Genomic DNA, 20,705 nt, shown 5'->3' on the forward strand with positions numbered 1-20,705 from the left:
TTACTGTTTTTGCACATTAAATATGAAGCGTTTTGAATTTTGTTTTGAATTACACAACTCCCAAAATTCTTATTCTTGGTGATCGGGATTTACACTGTTAAAAATTTTGGATCAAATTACGATACGAAATACCGGCACTTGGGGTGCATCATCCGTAAAATCCATTTCACCGGAAAATCCATTTTTACGGCAAAATATTATACCGTAACTTTTACAGTAATATTTATTTAATTAAAGTGATTCAGTGATTTTACGGTAATTATTACTGTAAAAATTACTGTGTGTCAAATTTCTTGTTCCGTAACTTGTTTCACAAAATTGGATTTGACGGAAAAAAGTACCGCCACCGTGAGTGTCGGTATTTTTTACAGTAATTTGATCAGGAATTTTTATAGTGTATAGTGACAAAATTTAAGAAATACGTATTATTTCATATTGATAATTAAAATTGTATTTCATTTTGCCGAAATTTATATGATGTTCCTTATACATTCATTAAGTTAAAAGGATACATTCAACCTTTGCAAATTTCTTTTCACAAATGTACGAAACGTTTTCAAAGATTTCAATTGTATTATTTTAAATGGTACTTTAACGTAGATAAATTACAGCAATGTTTTGTCAAAATTAGCCTAGTATTTTTTCGCGAAGGGTAAATATTTATAGTATTTTTGTGCACTCACGATATAGATTTCTCGTTAGAACATTAATTTCCACTTGGACAAGAGAAGTCGTTATATAGAGTGTCGATTTTATAATAAAATAATAAATGTGATTTAATAAGAACTATAATTTTAAAAACCGGAATTTCTGGGAAATCGTTACCATATGAACGGAATACCGATTGAATGATTTCAATACTATATATATATTTTTTCCTAACAGAATTATGGTTTTATTTACCAGAAATGTCCTTAGCATACAGTACGGTAATTTTACCAAAATTTCTTCTCTGTTTAATAGTTTTTTTTTTTAATGAGTACTCAAAATTTTATTATTTTACACTCAGTATTGATTTATAAGTATTATATTTCATATAAGTCAATATAGAACTTTTAGAAACTCTCAATCAACTGCGAACTATAGTATCGATACCTTCAGCCCTAATATCATACAAAATGACCTGCCTTTCGGTTTAAGTTAAATTATAGTACCTTGAATCATAATATCCTGAATCACAATAACATCGAATCACAGTATGAAATTTGAATCATAATTTTAAATTGAATCATATTATAAAGTTAAATAGTATAATTAGCGCTTTAGTAGTGTTTTTAGTATAATTAAAAATAAAATATGGTTTTATTATGCGTGGTAAAGCGTGGAAAATGAGGTAAAATTTGTTATTTTATCAAATAGTATGGCATAAAAATCATTTCTACTGATAAGTTCTTGCAAATTTTTATTTTTTACTAATAATGAGGTAATAAGAATTTGGATAACGTATATTTTGGTTTACTTAACAAGAATCATAATTTTTTTTCTCCAGAAATGCCAATACTTTGCAATACTGTGATTTTACCAGAATTTTTTTCTCCGTGTATTTTCCTAAGTTTGATGCAAATTTGTACTTTATGTGCATCAATAATTTTAGCATAATAGAATAACCTTCCAACTTTCTTTGGCTTTTGTGCCGATTTCGGGTCATTATGTGATTAACTGCTCAAAAATATATCTGCGCCATTGGATGATTAAAAGCAACCTCTCCAACTCGAAATGAAATGAAATGTAAGAACCGAGCCAATGCAATAAGTTTAATAGCAAACTGACTGAAGTACCACATTACTTTTTCGAAAACAAATGAAATGAAGTAGGTCTATGTTTGCCCCAAATTATATGTTGTCGATTCATTTAATCCCTTAAGACTAAGAGTCATAGACTTTTGATGAAGCGAGTAAAAGGCGGATATCCAACTGTGAACGTCAGATGTTGGAAATGATGAAGTAACGTTCATCTCCTTTAGTCTATCGAAACTCTTTCCAATGGATCCATTTCCTTGTTATCGTGGGGAGCTTGTTTCTCTCTTCACCCGCTGTGCTTCTGGAATTCGGTCTGGCATAATATTTAGTAGCTAAATGAAAACATGTCAGAAAATATCTTAGTCAAGAGAGAATTTTTTCTTCTCTGCCCTTTTTCTTTCCTTATTTTTTTAAGCAGTTTGAAATAAAATAAAGACGATTTAAAAAATTTTAAATCATTGATTCGCTATCGCAACGAACTTGTTGTATGAGACGAACGGCTGCGAAATTCTATAGGAACAGTCATTGAGTTGCTCTGGAAATCTCTTCAGTGTAGCATTGTAACGTTCCTTCTTTATTGTAGCTTATTAAATTTAAAAAGAAAAATTTTTGATATTATTTCTTATGTTAGCGAAAACAGAATGGCATCTCTTTTTTTTAGAGAAGGAACATCCAAAACACATCGGAGAAATATTTGTAAATAAACAGAAAAAAATACGTATCTTCTTATTAGAGTTAAAACCAATGCCTGAGAAATAGTTTTACTAAATTTAATGATATAACTTAAAAGGCCTATTTAAACTTAACATTCCAAAGTTTTATGAATCACATTACTTCAAAAAGTATACATAAGTCCATATTTTTATATCATTTAATTTTGCAAAAAAAGTTTTTTGACAACAATTTTTATCAAAAAATTTCAAGTTTCAATAAAGTTATTTAGAAACTGAAAAACGTAAAATAAAGAATGCTTACGAAACAAAAAATAAATAAATAATAATTCTAAAAATTCCTCACATTAAAATAAAAAACTTTCATGTTTTTTTATTCATAATCAGACGTAGAAAACCATTCTATAGAAAATCATCATAAAATAAGAGGAAAAATTATTTACAAGTAAAATTTTTTATTATAAAAATTATAACACTTACATGCTTTATAAATCCGAAGAATTTCAAAATGATATGTTCTTCATTTGAAAACTTTATTCTCAAATAATACATACATAAATTATCCCTTCATTACTTTAAGATGACATACCACACAATAAAATTTTATAATTGCAAGATCTCGGTATGAATTTTAATATGTAACTTAAAAACAGAATAGCTGAATTCTTGTTGAAATTTATCAATCAAAATTAAAAAGATACTTACTAAGAAAACGATAAAAATTTATTAATAATCAACATAAATGATATTATTTCAAGTAATTCGGATGATTCTTTATTGTTGTTTTTCGAATTTATTCATTGGAATAAACTAAGCAATGTTGACTTCACTTTCATTTATAATGAATTGAAGACAAAAAAAATTTATTTTACCGTAATACATACATTTGTAACAGTATGCGGTCACGAAATCGGAAGTTATCGGTAGCAAACTTGTTAAGAATAGAAAGGTAAAATTATTGAGAAATTGTTCTTCAAATGTTTGGCGTGTTCTGTTTCAGAAAGATTTACCAATGTTCCGGTCAGTTTTTTCAAGTTCTTCTACCTTTTCCTTGGGGAAATTTTACTTCTTATTTTCTACTAAGAAAATGGCTTCCGACTCTGCCAATGAATAGGATAGAACTAAATGAAAACTTAATAAATAAATGCCTGATATTTTCAGGCTCCGCTAGAGAGCGTACTCAAGCGTTGCGATCGCGAATTGGTGAGATTTATTTTTGAAATAAACTTATTGATGAATATACGAGGTAAGAGGAAATATGAAGGTTAAAAGCGGTTGCGGCTATCACACTGTAAAAAATTTCGTAAAAGATGGTATAAAGCAGGGGTGTCAAACTCAAAAGCTAACTTGGGCCAAATAAACAATGCTTACTTTAAGTGGGCCGCAAAAAAAAAAAAAAAAAAATGTTCATGGAAACAAATATTTTTATTTTGAATAGTACATTGTAATAAACATATATAAAGTTAAATTATTGTTTGATGCTTGGCATCTCTTCTCTGCTACTATCTTTCCTATTTCGGGAGAAATTTTATTGGCTGAGACTACTTTCAAAATTGACCCAACGTGAGCGTTATTAATACAGTTTCGGACAGGAGATTTATTTCCATTCATAACAGAAAATAATTGCTGGCACTGATAAGTACTTCCAAACATGAAAATGACTTCATGTGCGAATTTACGAGTATTTTCAAACCATGCCGGTAAATATTCGTAAAATTCAGTCACACCCACTTCAATGAATTTTGCCTTCAAATTTGAGTCGTACTGAATCTCAATCACATCCATTTGCATATTACTGAGTCTATATTTATTGGGAAAATTGAAGAAAACAAACAAAATTTGTCTTCCAAAGAATTAAAATCTTTAAACCTTGTTTCAAATTCTGCTCTAAGATTTGAAATTTTTTCTGCGTATTTTTGATACGATGCAGTATCCCTGGAATTGCAGGTGCGGCAAGCCAATTAGAAATTTACATTTTCGCGCTTACAATTTAAAATGATCCTTATAGTTTATAAATAAAGTATATTGCAATTTTATATGCTAGTTTTCTTTCTAATTCACATTTCTATTTTATTTTTACTTTGCGTCGGATATACTGATTGGGCCGCAAAAATGTTCATCTCGGGCCGCGAGTTTGACACCCCTGGTATAAAGTATCTTTCAGTGATTTTATGGTAATTATTACTGTAAAAATTGAGGTTTATCTGATTTTTTAATTCCGTAACTTGTTTCGCTGAAAATAGATTTTACGGTAAATTGGATCACCGAAACGCTGAGTGCTGGTACTTTTTGATCAAAAATTTTTTGCAGTGTAGCTGATATAATTTTAGTGCTTGATTATAATACCTATTCTAGATATAAAAAATACTGCGACTAGTCGAACCACTTAACTAAAAAATGATCATCAAAAGGTCATAAAATGTAATTTTGTATTTATGAAAACTTTTTCTTTAAAATGGTTCCAGCTATGCCAATTACTATGCTGAGTAAGTTGGTATAACGTAGTGGTTTAATGAAATCAGTAGAATAAATGTCAATTAATTGAAACAAGAACTAATGTGAACTAATTGAATGTTCAAAATTGAAACAAGTACACTGTAAAAAATTCCGGATCAAATTATGGTAAAAAGCACAGGGTGCTGATACTTTTTACCGTAAATTCCTTTTTTACCGTAACCTGTTACGGAACAAAAATCTGATATATCGTAATTTTTATAGTAACAATTACCGTAAAATCACTGAATCACTCTATTTAAATAAATATTACTGTTAAAATTATGGTATAATATTTTATGGTAAAAATGGAGTTTATGTAATACCAAATTGTACCAATATGATGTGTAATATATGAGTACCGTATTGAGATCACGTTCGTTTTATTTTGAACCGCTAGAGTCAGAAAGTCTTGTTTCATGCTTAGTTTAATACCGTGCACAGTGAAGGCAGAATAGCGTTATCACGTATATGTGATTGCAGTCCTAAAGGGGTTAATGTAGAGGGGGTCTCGTCGTAATTAACACCAAAGTTTCTTGAAATTAAAAGCGAAATTTCAAAGGTTATCACCCGTGCACGTTAACATAACAGAAAATGCCTTACGATATTTCAGAGATTCTTAGAACAACAAAAATTTTAGGTGCAAAAAAATTTTAGTAGAAAATCACGAAATTCATTCGAATTCCTCTATGAAAGCTACCTCCAAAATGAAACTACAATAAATGATGAGCCACCCTCCTATGGTCTCGCAAGTGCTGTTTCTCTCTATTTACTGTATTAAGAAATATAACTAGAATGCCAACTTAACTTTTATGATAACATACCCGGCTTCTATTTTATGCATTCCTTTTTTTGCGTCATTGGCCTTCATTATTATAAAACTGGTATAATTATATGGTATTTTGCTATTTACACTTAAATGATTTGCATTAAATATTGCAGTGTTTTATAGTTAAAGAGGAGAAGATTTGACGAACTTTGATAGAAAAACTATTAAATATAATAAATAATTTATTATTTGATAATACAGAATAAAAAATAGTTACTAAGAGCTAAACAAGGATTCTATTGGGTAGATTTCTCTAAAATAGTTATTTCCAAAGTTTGAAATAATTATTTTGCTGATCATATGGTATGTTGCCGTCTACATTTTTCTGTTTTCTTTTTCTTTTTTTTAATTCTTTGAACGCAAATTCCCTTTTTAATTTTTTAAAATTTCTTTTTAACATTTTTGCATTTATTTCTTTAATTCTTTGTATTAAACAGTACAATGTTGTTGTAATATTAAAAAAAAACAAGACGGAATTTAATACAAAAAGACTTAAGTTATTCATTATATGGGATTACGGAATAAAATATAATTATGTAAGTGTTAAAAGAAGGTTATAATAATGGAGACATTTCTCAGCCGTCTGAAAGAATATATATTAGATTTATTATGAATGCAATGTCGACCATGATAAAAATCGCAAAGTAATTTAATAAAGAAAAAAAAACAATGCTTTTTGATTATATGGTATGTTGTGGCTTACAATTCTTTGTTTTCTTCTTCTCAATTCTTTTTACTCAAAATATCTTTTTAATCCTTTCAATTTCTTCTTAACTTTCTCAGTTTTTCGTTTATAATTGTTTGCATTAAATATTACAATGATCAAATATTTACAAAAAAAGATTGAATTTCATACACAAAAATAGCCGTAGATTATTTATTATCTGTGCTTACTGAATAAAACATAATTATTCTTTTTACTCAAAATATCTTTTTAATCCTTTCAATTTCTTCTTAACTTTCTCAGTTTTTCGTTTATAATTGTTTGCATTAAATATTACAATGATCAAATATTTACAAAAAAAGATTGAATTTCATACACAAAAATAGCCGTAGATTATTTATTATCTGTGCTTACTGAATAAAACATAATTAAGTAAGTGTTAAAAGAAGGTTATAATAATGGAGACATTTCTCAGCCGCCTGAAAGAATATATATTAGAGTTATTATAAATGCGATGTCGGTCATGATAAAAAGCAGAAAGCAGTGATTTAATAAAGGAAAGAACAGCGCAGGAAATCGTCAATCATGTGCCACTAATTGCCTTTAGACGCTGCTAAGCGCCAGGTTTGTGCTAAATATATTTCTGGGAGAATTTCGAAATTTCCACGTTTTCTTCGATACCTGGGAGGTGCTGCGTATTTTAAATTAAATTACCAGTTTTTGTGAAGACGTAAGAAGAGAGGTTGAAAAAAATGTTAATTGAGTTGCTGATATTTGCGAGTAGAGAAAAATTTAATTACTACATGAGGGTAATTACGATTTGTAATTAAGTAATGTTTTATGCATCGTTTACACAAGAGTTACATTGTGAACTTTTTTAAAAGAATTTATTGTAATTTTGTCGATAACTTTATGCTAACATTTTAATTATATATTTTATAATTAAGGTAAAGGATTGAAATATAATTTTCATATATATATAATATATATGAAATATATATATATAATTTTGATAGGTAATTTTTTGTCTTTTAGTTTACGCTGATAGATTTTGAGGATTTTAAGGAAAATTAACAAAGTTAAATTTTTCTTTTTTTAGAAATTGATTTGTGGTTAAATTTGGTGTTTTCATATTACAAAATGGCAGATTCAAACAACTTTTCATGTTTAAAGTTCATTAAACTACAAAAATTGCTGAAAATCTGCAGACAATAATCTTTTTTTCATATATTTATTTTGATTAAATGTCTCGTAGAGCTTTCCAAACTACTTTTTAATTCATTTATAATATATATCTCTTTTTTAAAATTTTTTTTACTAAATTAGCTTTCTTATTTTGCAATTAAAAATTTACCTTTTAAAAATTATCAGTTTTCTTAAATTTAAAAATGTATTACAGTAAGCTATGAATAGAAAACATTGATTTGTACTGCCAACTGTTTATTAACAGGAAAAAGTTTTCAATGAAAAATGATGTTTTTCAGCTTTCTGGTGTTTATATATGTACGTATATGATTTAAAGCTGTTATTTTTTCTTTTTAAAATCATTTAGAACATTACATTTAACAAGTGATGAAAAGAAGCTTTTCAGTGAAATCAAATTTCATGATTTAAAAACTGTTTTTTTTTTTAATAATCTTTTTTAAAAATTCTACTTAAAAATTTATCCTAATAATCTCTTTAGTTAAATTTTATAGTTTTAATTATTACATATATATAATTTGAAATTTTCAATTGTTATTTTTTCTTTTTAAAATCTTTTAGAACATTACATTTAACAAGTGATGAAAAGAAGCTTTTCAGTGAAATCAAATTTCATGATTTAAAAACTGTTTTTTTTTTAATAATCTTTTTTAAAAATTCTACTTAAAAATTTATCCTAATAATCTCTTTAGTTAAATTTTATAGTTTTAATTATTACATATATATAATTTTAAATTTTCAAAATTTAACTTGATTTTACGAAGCAGTTAAATTTTCAGTTAAATTTTCCATTTTTAATCAAAATATTTTAAGTGCAATATAATTTACGTGATTATATGCACAACCAATAAATACTATTCAATAAATACTTTTATAAGAAAAAAGTTTTAAAAAATTATTGCTATATGCGTGAATTGATATTTACTGATCTAATTTACTGATCTAAAGATAAAATAAATATTATCATATATAATCTTCAAGTCATTATCTTTGATAACTATTCGACTGAACAAGTAAATACGTAACTCTCATATGGTAAAAACAAAATATTATCATTTCTACCCGAAAGTGACTTCTCCAAACAATGGATAGAATTTTGCATCAAAACTTCTTTGTTGCTTTCCCAACCACAAATCACGGATCAGTCAATGTCAACAGCTTATTCGAAAATGTTGAATAACGTTTTTTCATAATATCCATAACATTTTCTTGAAAAAATTTGTATCGTTTCCCATTGTTTATGATCAAGGACACGCTACCAAAACATACACGATAAAAGATTATGCCAAAAATGTGACTTAAGAGCCAGATGTGATCTCTTATTGCCAGATTTAAAATTTAAATATCACCTTCAATGAAAACCAGTGCATTAATGGCTACTTACTTTATTTTATAGCTGCTATGGCATCGGGTTTTTGTTTACACAGGTGTCATAACCATAACTTCACGAAATAACGTTCCACGCTCTATGAGCAACGACTTTTAAAAACCAAGCGGTTGCAGTTTTTATGAGGATATTAAATATAGATCATTCTCTCTTACAAAAAATAATAAATGAACAAATATTACGATATTTTATATCCTGAAAAAAATTTATAAGTATCAACTGTATTTTTTGCATACAGAGTACTCTGTAATAACCGCTTGTATATGTTTTTAGGTCCTTTGGAAAAATTAATTAATAACAGAGCCAGCATTGGGGGTTGTGCTGTTGTTGTTGTTTCTAATGTCAACTGCCACACGGGCAAGCCTGCTTGGTGAAACCGAGCAATTTAAGGCAGAGTGTGCGTTTCTTGTTTTTCAGTGGCGCCACCTATGGCCGAGAATTCGACTTCTGCCACACCATACGTCGCACCCGTTTATAGGGCGGACCCATTCATACATTCATTCATTCATCCACAGATCGTAATTTTGACCTGAATCAGAGAACGATCGATCGCCAATACAGTACCCCGGCAGAAAAAAAAAATCAAAATTGTTATCGAACTATAACAAACCACTACTGAAGAAAAAGGGACTCAGGTCTTGAAAATTACATTGCTAGACATACTAAACCATCTTAAAATTCCGATGCACATGCGCACTTCTATACCTGGCCAGCCAATTACGGCCTTCTATTCCTGGTGAGCCAAGTAAATATTTAATCAGAAATATTCTGAAATAAAGTTCAAGTAGTCTCTCAAAATTTGACTTTGATTTAAAACTTGAATTCATAAAACTAAATTAGCTTATTTTTTTATTTACCTATTCGTGCACATTTTTATGAAGAAAAAAAGTTTATCTGATTGATGTGCGTGAAAAATAATATAAAGTTAAGACTGAAATGCGAAAGCAAGTAAAGAGTAATATCATTTTAATAACTCATATTTAACATTTGCTGGAAATTTTTTATTTAATATGACAATGTCGAAGAATGTAATTTTTTTAATGTAAAACTTGCTGAAAATTTGTTTCCACTTTATACTTTTATTTTAAAGGAATAGTTGAATTATTAGATTTTCATTGAAATGCATTGAAAAAGATGTTTGCGCATGATCATTATGATATGCATTTTGGGATTTTACGGTGAAACGTAAAATCCCAAAACCTTGAGTACCGGTATTTTTTAGAGTAATTTGTTCAGGAATTTTTTTACTGTGTATTTAGGGTTTTTACAGTGTACGCAGTGTATGTACTTTAACAGAACATCATAAGCGTATTTAAGGCAATATTGTAAAATATTAGAATTCTATTTTATGTAAGAAAAATAAAAAATAAAAAGTAATTTACTAGGAATATAGAACTTAAATTAAGAAACTATTGCTTTTCTTATTTGTTCTTTTATGTATAATCTATTTGAGCCAAAATATCTCACGCAATATTCAAATGAAAAAAATATTTGAAATTTAAATTTTTTTGGATGGAATGTAACGCTTTTTTATTTGCGAATAGTTTTAATTATAACGTTAAAACCGTGGCGCATGGATCAACTGTGATTTCAGCTGCCAAATTACTTTTCAGCAAAGAATTTATTGAACGACAGTTATTAAGTTTTAATTCCAAATAGAATAAACTGTGACGGTAGAGTTTATCGATTTGGTTATAAATAGAAATTTAAGCTTAAAGGCATTTAATGTTTACGGTTAGAACTAACAATGTATGAAAATTCAATCAATATGAAGATTGCATTTTAAACAATATTTCTGCTAATGTGGTGGCTTTTGACATATTGAACTATGTATTTCCCTGTTACAAAATTTCCTCTCACCACAACCAGCACCTAATTTTTTTCAAAACTCCATTTTTTATTAAAATGATCATGACTGTTGATGGAGTGAAAATTAATCATTTTTGTTAAAGGAATAATTAAACTATATAACATACTCTCTCTACGCTGTTATAATTTTCATTCTGAAATTATGGTAAAGTAACCAGCAACAGTCAGTCCATCTAATTAACAAGTTTAACATCGAATTAAACAAAAGTTTATAATAACGATAATTTTTTTAACCTAGTTAAAAGTTTTGAAACAGTTTACAATCGGTTCGGTTAAAAAATCATGAATACAAAACTATACGGTATTGTAATCATTCACAGCAACCAATTTAATCTCATCTGATTTATTCATTGTCCACTTAAAACACTCGCTCCCCTACAAAACTACTGGTCTTACTAATATCTAATATCTTGGATAGCTTTATCTTTTTTTTTTCTATGTGATGTATCTCGACATTTGTTAGTCGTATTAGTTTTTATTTAAATTTCGATAGTTATATAATTATTATTATTTACAATTTACTCAATTATTTTAATCACACAACCTCTTCAAAAACATACTCATTTATTTTCAGTGGTATCAGATATGAACCTCCATTTCTCATTGTCATGTATTTTGTTTATGTTATTGATTGTTCATTAATATAAAAACACCAGAAAAGCTATTTTTCTCTATATGTGACTAAAATGTCACACGTATTATCGAAAGTAATTTTATTGATAATTATTTAGCTTTAATGATATTGATCACTTTTTCATTTAAATGTCATCGTTTGATCGATTTAATGCGAATGTTGCCAGTTATGTAAATATGTACATAACTAGCTTATATACTAGCATAATTAGTTTATATTTAATTAATTATATTTGTCGTTTTAAGGAAAAATAAATATATTAAAAAATTTAAATTAAAAAAAATGAACTGTTCTCGACTTTTTTTTAAAAATTTTTAGAATAATTTTTTATTTTCAAAATATATATATAATTTTTACATCAGTTAGAAGCATATATGGCAGTACTTTTACTTTCGTTACTTGTACCGCCGGTACAAGTAAAAAGTGCGTACTTTTACTTGTATTTCGTTACTTTTTAAATTCAGTACTTTTACTTGTACTTTCGTTACTTTTTTAGGGAAAAAGTACAAGTATTTGTAACGGAACTGTCGAATGAAATCGTTACGTTCTTCTAAAACTCGGTAAGCCTTCTTAAAAAAAAAAAAAAAAAAAAAAAAAAAAATTAAAATTAAAAAAAAAATGCTTATGTTTTTTTAATTTATAAAATTAATGTGCAATATATATGCATTCACAGCTAACTTGGTGTTTAAATACATTCTGTTTCAACTTATCATACACATTCAATTATTTTTTACTAGCTCAAAGATCACAAAGCTATCTGAAACCCCATGTTTGCTTTGTTTATGTTTGTGTTTTTAAAACGCGTTTCTATAGAATAAAACAATTTTAAATTAATGGTAATTTAAATAAATAAAAATAATAAACTAGAAATAAAAATCAATAGATAAAATTTCTTTTTCGTGCAAATCCATAAAAAGTTAGATTTTAAAATTATATTTGATTTTAAAATTGTATTATACGATTATATTATAAAATTATATTATAATATTCTTCCGAATTTGAAAATAAATTAATGTCCATAACTTTTAAAATTAAAAATAATTAAATAAATAACAACAATTTTGCAAAAACATTAAAGAACATAAGAATATTATTCAATAAAATTTCAGGTTACTTTGAATTTTTGATTTCTTAGAAATGTACTTTTAAATCGTTATTTTTTTTGCTTAGTACTTGTACTTTTACTTGTACTTTTTACTCGTTACTTTTTAAAATAAGAACTTTATACTTTTTACTCGTTACTTTTTTTAAAAATACTTGTACTTTTACTCGTTACTTTTTAAAAGTAACGTTGCCATGTATGATTAGAAGTATAAATAAATGTGTAATTGAATCCAAATTCCAAATAAACTTTTATCTCTTCTTAAAGCCTTATTTCCCATAACAATGAACTTATAAAGTTACGAAAAGCGTTGTACATGAAAAAAAATAATTATTACGATTTGCCTTACGGCTTAGTTTAGGATCCTTGTTCAAACTGAAAGCACAAATAAACCTCAAATAACTCTCACATACTTTGAGCATTATTTAATAGCATACATTTTGCATTTTAATTACTCTCCCATACTTATTGTTATGTCATAGTATCCTTTGAAAAAGAAAAGCTACCTAAAAGAAGATTTTTTTTTAAAAAAAAGAAATAAAAAGAAGAAACCTCTACCATTGTCCCTGCTGCAACAAAGGAACAGTTCTACTCGAGTATAAAAATGTCATTTCTTGAGATTCGTCCGTTTGTAGTAACGGTAAATTATACCCAAAATTAATTCATATTACACATAGCGGGTCTCGAAAAAGCATGTAAAATGCTTCTTACTTTTAGATGGTACTTGTAATATGCAACAATGGGAATGATCTTTTCAAGATTTTTTCTCCTTTGCATCAAAGAATAAGGTATAGCAGATAGTGTGATTGTGCAATCCTACTCTTCGTAAAGGTTCTTAGTCAGATGATTTCAGTTACGAGACAGACTTATTTTGGATATTGAATTCAATGACAATGTACGAGTACGTATGAATAATAAATACTTTATTTTTAAATTTATCTTTCTTTTTTACATTTTTGAAAAATAAATGTATTTGTTTCTTAGATATTGAAAGAATATATTACTATCTGATTGTTCTTTCGCAAGGAGATTGATAAGAACTGTATTGCAAATATGCATTGCAATACAGTTATATAAAATTCTGATAAATTAAAGATATCTATAAATAAAGGAAGAAAAATGGCCTTTAAAGGTTTAATTGTGTTTCTTAAATCGCAGTTTAGTTTAAGAATTTCTTTTTGAAAGAAATTTATAATTGTAAAAGTACCCTAACTCCATATTTTTAAAATATGTATTTTTTTTGTTTATTTACGTCAGATTTTGTCCTATCTTTTATATTAAAAAATATTATGTCTTTGACTGGCATAAAATAATGAAAAATGAACATTGATTGTTTTTATTTCATAAAAATTTGCAAAAAGCTCATTATTTGGATATTTATTTAAAATGGGATAATTAATTTTTATAATAAACGGCCCCTTTTTGACTTACGGTACATGGTAATAACTATCATTCAAAGTTATGAATATGATTTTAAACCAAGATATTGTGTAATTGAGGTGCAATATAATTTAATAAATTATCAAACTTTTTATTAAATTAGATTGTGAGAATATTGCTTTCAAATAGTCTTCTTAATCAAACCATTTTTGTTTATCTAAAAAATAAACAAATAAATTGAATGAAATGATGAAAAACTGTCAGAATTGGATTAAGGGGAGAGAAAAAGAAGTTTAAGATCTACATCTCGCGTTTATTTTAAAATGTTTCGTACAAAGAGTTCTAATTTTAAACAGCGAAAATATTTACAAAAAAATAAACTGCGACTGCTTGAAAACCAAAGCATACTAATTTAACATGAAAAATGTTAAAAAATATCTGATAAAATAAAATTAAACTCTGAAACAATATTTCAGAACTAAGAAACTAAGAACGAAAAGTATCATGTTTGGAAGAAACAGAGAAAATAAATGATTTGATGACGGTAACATTATATAATTGTTTTTAACGAAAGAAATTACACAGTTCAAATTGGAACGGGAACCTGAAACTTGCGTTTGCTAAGACATATGTCACCAGTATCTGTTTGAAGGGATTTTGTTGGAAAAAAAATTTCTATTTCTAATTACTATATTCGACACAACTGAAAAATTTGACTAAATTATATACCGTACAGATACTGTCATAAAATTGTGGTACAAACATTTTGGTTACTTTATGAAACTAATAATCTCTACGCAAGTACACGAACCCGTAATCTTTGCACAAATTTTGTACCGCGCAGACTCTGTGATAAAATTGTGGTACAAAAATTTTGTCTGCATTATAAAATTACAAATATACTCTAATCATGTCCACGAACCCCGGAATATTTCCCTAAATCTTATACCGTTATGATAAAATTATGGTATGGTATGGTTCTTTGCTCTATTATAAAATAACAAATATTATCTAAATCTGTACACAAACTCTTTATAATTAATTCATAACTTCTAAAAGTATTATCTTCCTGCAAATGTTATTGCAAGCTTGAAATTAGAAAAAATTATTATTATAACTTGAACAGTATTGTATGTGATGCAGTGAGCAAAACAATATAAAAATAATCATTCTTAGTTTATTTTTCTCTTATGGTTTTATAACCTTCGGTACTTTTTTATGTCTTGTAATTGTATTAAAATGAGATTTTACATACAGCAGGAAAGAAAAAAATCATAGACAAAATCTATGTAGAGAATTAGAGTACAGAAAAAATGTGCTGAAATTAAAATGGAGAAATTTATGGTGTGCAAAAAAAACATTAGTTTCAAAATTATAAATTTCAAAAATCATTAAAATTGTAGTCAAATAATGGATTTAATAGTTCAAGTCTTTAATTTTATAACTAATTTCTTTCTTTTTTTTGAGTTATGGGGCAAAAGAACTAAATGATCATATGAATATAATTATTTATTTTTTCTGAGATTTAAAAACTTTTCATTTATGTTAAAATTTAATCATTAAATCATTTCATTTTGTTCTTAAACTGAAAATAAATTAAAGTAGCATTTCTGGATGATCCAAAGCTAATATACGAACTTAATTATTTTATAAAATAATCATCAATTTTCCCTTTACGTCTTTAATTCCATTACTAATTTCTTTTTGTCTATAAGTGAAATGCCAATTTTAATGGAATGTAGAATACGCTTTAAAAACCCCCTCCTCTTTTCCCTTAGGGAATAATCTGATGCTGGAAAATATACTTTTCTGCTTTGGGGAAATTTCCTGTCCCAATTCGTAGGAAGATAAATCACCAAGTAAAATAAAAAGCTATTTTTTTCCTGGAAAAATGCCACAAAATATGTGTATTGATTTTTCAATTTCCCCTTTAAGGTACTTAGTAAATTATAGTATTTTTTATATTTGAAGTTCAGACATATTAATTCTAATATTTAGTTTGATGGATTGTTTTAAATATATTAAGAGATATAAAGTAATATAGCAGTGTTATTTAAAGCGAGTTTACATAAAAATGAGTATAGTGTTATTTTTCTTACATTTAAAAGAATTGGTAATCTCTTAAACTAGATTAGGTTTCATATCTTTTCTGTACGCATTTTATGGAAATATCTGTTTCACATTTTTTCCTTTTTATATTATTTTACTAAATCTATGCTTATTTTTTATCATTTTTATTTCCATTTTTATTTCTTGACAAAAGTTTTTTCTTATACTTCAGGCCTCAAAAATGCTTAAAATTTTTACAAGCCTTTCAGGAGTTTCTTAGACTACTTCAGTAAGCCCAAATAGAGCTTTTACATGCCTAAATATAATTTTTAAAAACTTTCATAAATGAAAACATACAAATATCGTTATTTTGACGCAAACCATAACAACATTATATCTACACTAACTTTTATTTTGAGCTTAGACCATGAGTATTATTAACATTGAAGCACTAAGAAAAAGGCAGGGTCAGAATTACGAGAAGTTTGGCAAAATTTATCCCGTTTCTAGTTCTATGGGAACACTAAAACAATCGGTATTTTGAGCGAAGTGCTTTGGTAATGATTTTGGTGAAATTAAAAAAAGAAAAAGAATTTTGGTAAATGAGGTAAAATTTTGAGATTTTATCATGAAAACTGAGAACGTTGCATTAAAACCCTTTATTCAGTTAAATTTACTTTTCCGTTTTGTATTTTTTCTAAATGTTTGGAAATAAGAACCATAATTTCCGCTAAACTGTTGCCATGTGAATAGAAAAATTACCAAATGAATGGTTTAAATACCAGCTTTACTAACCAGAATTATGTCCGTTTTTATTTTTATTTATTTATTTTCTTTATGAGAAAAATCAGTATCATGCAGCATGATAATTTCTCCAGAATTTTTTCCTCCGTGATAAAATAAGAATAAACATAATGCTTATTTTTTTAATCTTCTTGCTAGATTTTATTAAAAATTCTTTTTACTTTTTTCCCCTTCAGCTTTATACTTTTTCATATGGTTTTGAAAAATTTCCTATGAAGTATAAATTCTTAAGAGAAGTATAGAACACTTTTAAAATTTAAATTTTTTTTAAAAATTTGTTTTGTAATTACTCTTTAAATATCCAAAGTATATTTCATTAGGAAAAGGAACAAAAAAAACTTCCTTCTATTCTTTTAATTCCTTTTTTTTTTAATTTTTACCATTTTTACTCAGAAGATTTCATTAAGAAATCGTTTTACTTTTTTCCACATTTTAATTTGCACTCATTCATATTGTTCTAAAAGAAAATTGTAAGTTAAGTATATATACTAAAATAAATTTCTCAAACACAAAAGAATATCTGTCTTATTCTAATAATATGCATCTTAGATTACAATGTTTATTTTTTGTTGTTAAGAAAACGCAGTTCATTCACACAATTATTCATATAATTTTTAATTACCAAAATCAAAACCCAGTTGGTTAAAATAAGAATCAACTGACTGCAAATTAGTCATTTAATAAATTTTAAAATTCAAATGCATTTTTTAGTAAAAAGCTAAAACGTTAAAAATCTTGTTCTTTTCAACAACAGAAAATAAATAACTAAGATATAATGTTTAAAGAAAAACTTTCGATTTATAGTAATAACTATAATGTTTTAATAAGCATAGTTGTTGTTGAGAAAACGCAGTTCATTCACACAATTATTCATATAATTTTTAATTACCGAAATCAAAACCCAGTTGGTTAAAATAAGAATCAACTGACTGCAAATAAGCATAGTAATAAGTATTTAATAAATTTTAAAATTCAAATGCATTTTTTAATAAAAAGCTATAACGTTAAAAATCTTGTTCTCTTCAACAACAAAAAATAAATAACTAAGATATAATGTTTAAAGAAAAACTTTCGATTTATAGTAATAACTATAATGTTTTAATGAGCATAGTAATAAGTATAAGTTTATAGAATTATTAGTGTATAGTACAGGATGTAAATAAGATTATTCATTTAAATAATACTATAATTAATAATATAAAATTCTAGCATGCCGAAATTGTTGCTTTAAATATAAAAATTAAAATTAAAAATCAAAGAAAGTAGTCAATCAACAAGGCTGTATTTATTCTTTCCTTTTTTATTCAGACTTTGTAATTTTCATTTCATTAAATTGTTTGAAATATGTTCTTTTATTAAAATTAAACTTATTATAAGAATTAAAACAAATGTAAATGTCATCTGACACAGCAGATTTTAAATTACACATGCATACCAAAAACGAATATCTTTCCAGGTATTATCGTTAGGAACAAATGTTAAATTTTTACAATTTATTAAATTTTGATATTAATAATTTTTAACACTAATAATAATTTTATAACTTCTATAGTTATAATAATTTGATATTTTTTTTAACATTTAGTGTACATAGCATGATGAAAATAACACTCGTGTAAATAATATTATTATTACGAGTTAAGTTTAAAAGAAATATAACAAGTTCTAGCATGTCTAAAATATTACTTTAAATGTTAAACTTATTAAGCAAAGCTCTGAGGAAACAGTAGATAAAAAAATGCTATATTTCCCTTCCTTTATTATAATGTGTGATTTTGAATTTATCAAATTGTTATAAATTTATTATTTCAGTAACAAATTTAACTTACAATAGGAATTAAAACAAATGCAAACATTACTTGACGCAACAAATGTTTAAATTTATTTCTATGAACAATGCATAACAAATAAGAACATCTTTCGAGGAAGTGTAATTAGGCACTGGTTTTCAATTTCCACAATAATTCACTTTCTGACTCATTTTTATGATTTCTGTTTGAATCGTGTGATCAAAGGTTAACTAAATTTGAAATGATTATGAAAGGAAAGCTTTTAAATTATAATAACAAGTATCAAAATTACTTATAGCATTTAGTGTACAAGACATGAAGAAAGTAATATCATTCATACATATAATATTGTTATTAGGAGTTAAATTTAAAATAAATATATCAAATTCTAGCATGCCGAAAATATTGCTGGAAATGATAAAATCAAATTTAAAATTGATTAGAAATAGTAAATCAACAATGCTGTTTTTTCATCCTTTTTTATTCAAACTTTGTAGCTTTAATTTTTTTAATATTAACTTAAGATTTATGTTTTTGTGGCAAATTTAACTTGCAGTAGGAATTAAAATAAATGTAAATGTAACTTGATGCAGCAACTGTTTAAATTTATTTCTGACAACAATGCATACCAAATGTGAATATCTCTCGAGGAAATGTCATTAGAAACAGGTGTTCAATTTCCACAATCATTCAATTTTTGACTAGTTTTTATGATTTCTATTTGAATCGTGTGATCAAACATAGATGTTAATAAACACATTTTCTTTACTTGTGTTCGTTTTCCCAAAGTTATAAAAAGATATTTTTAGTTTAGTTATTGTAAGCTCATGCGTGACCTAATTTTTTTCCTGCACGTGCATTACTAGATATTCCAGGAGTTTCATCGCATATCAGCTTTGCTACGACTTTTCCATAACATCTGCTTAGATAATAAAAAATTTTATATTTTATTTTGATGCTATTTGTTTACAAAATAGATTTACTTCACCTGAATGTTCGAAATTATAAGTAATTAAAAATTATAAAAAAATACACAGTCGTATGTATGTCAAGACAACATGTCAGAAATAAAGTGTGTAAGGGTATTAAAGTAAGTGAAATACTAAATTTAATCTAAATTGTTATGCTTAAACTGTAAATTTAAACATACAAAGTTAAAAAAAAACTTAATTTTCAAATAATTCTAAGATATTTATTTTTAAAATATAATGAAATTTATATTTGCAAAATAAAATAATATAGATAGTACAATTAACAAAATGTATAAAATACATTTTTCAATTAATAATACTTATTCACAAAGCATGTTACTTTTACATAGCAAAGTAACAGCTAAAATAATAGATTCAAAAAATTATATGTTCTTTTATAAACTAACAGATACAAATTCCAATTCATTTTATTAACTCAATTTCATTTTTTTTTATTAATTTCATTTCATTTTCAAACTTCTCTTGACACTTTGCAAATTTTGAGCAACTGCCTTTTAAAATCGTTTGCTAAGTTTTAGAAAATTCTATTTTTAAACTGTAAATTCGAAATATTTCAACACTTTATTTACAATGCGATAATCAAAACAATATTTAACGTTTTCTGATGTCACAATGCTTGGAAATGTTATATGCTTTTATAAATTAAAGATCTTCATTTAATTGCCAAATCTCTTTCAACGTTGCTTTGTAAATTATCTAGAACCGCTACCTTCGTAATCGTTTTCTGAATTTCAGTGAACGATATTTTCAAACCTTCTAATATTTTGAAAGATAATTTGCAGTGTGACAAACATAACGGTTTTTAACGTTTCATTTCTTTTATCGATTATGACTCTGCCTGGTTGAAGTCAATAATACCAGATAAGTAATAACGGAATTCTTTGCCCTACTGAGTCATACAACTCGTTGCCAATTTCATTAAAAAATTAAGTATGGAATAAAGATAACAGTAAAATCGTTTGAATGTTTTAATATGTGTTTTATTGCTCAAGTTCCTCGAAATTAAATCAAAGAATGTTATTTCTGTAGCCCATGAAAAGTTATACTGTTACAAGGTTAGGGCTGTAAAAATGGTGAATTCTTTCGTTCTTAGTTTAGC

The 20,705-nt window shown here is 26.3% G+C and overlaps 1 protein-coding gene across 8 annotated transcripts in view; it reads left to right on the forward strand.

The window, feature by feature from the left end:
- The window catches only part of LOC107436690 (uncharacterized), a 111,250-nt gene that overhangs the window by 11,200 nt on the left and 79,345 nt on the right, over positions 1-20,705 (forward strand). Inside the window, exon 1 of one of the 8 annotated variants that reach the window (XM_087159607.1) lies at positions 13,340-13,492. The exons of the other annotated variants lie outside the window; for them this stretch is intronic. Coding sequence (XP_087015733.1) covers positions 13,479-13,492 — 14 coding nt within the window. The 5' untranslated portion in view covers positions 13,340-13,478. Of the gene's footprint in view, positions 1-13,339; positions 13,493-20,705 lie in introns of those variants that run through there. 8 annotated transcript variants of the gene reach the window in all.

Source organism: Parasteatoda tepidariorum, chromosome 3 (assembly GCF_982258835.1).
Source record: "Parasteatoda tepidariorum strain Cologne lab strain chromosome 3, Ptep-v5.0, whole genome shotgun sequence".
In the NCBI taxonomy this organism is placed as follows: Eukaryota; Metazoa; Arthropoda; class Arachnida; order Araneae; family Theridiidae; genus Parasteatoda; species Parasteatoda tepidariorum.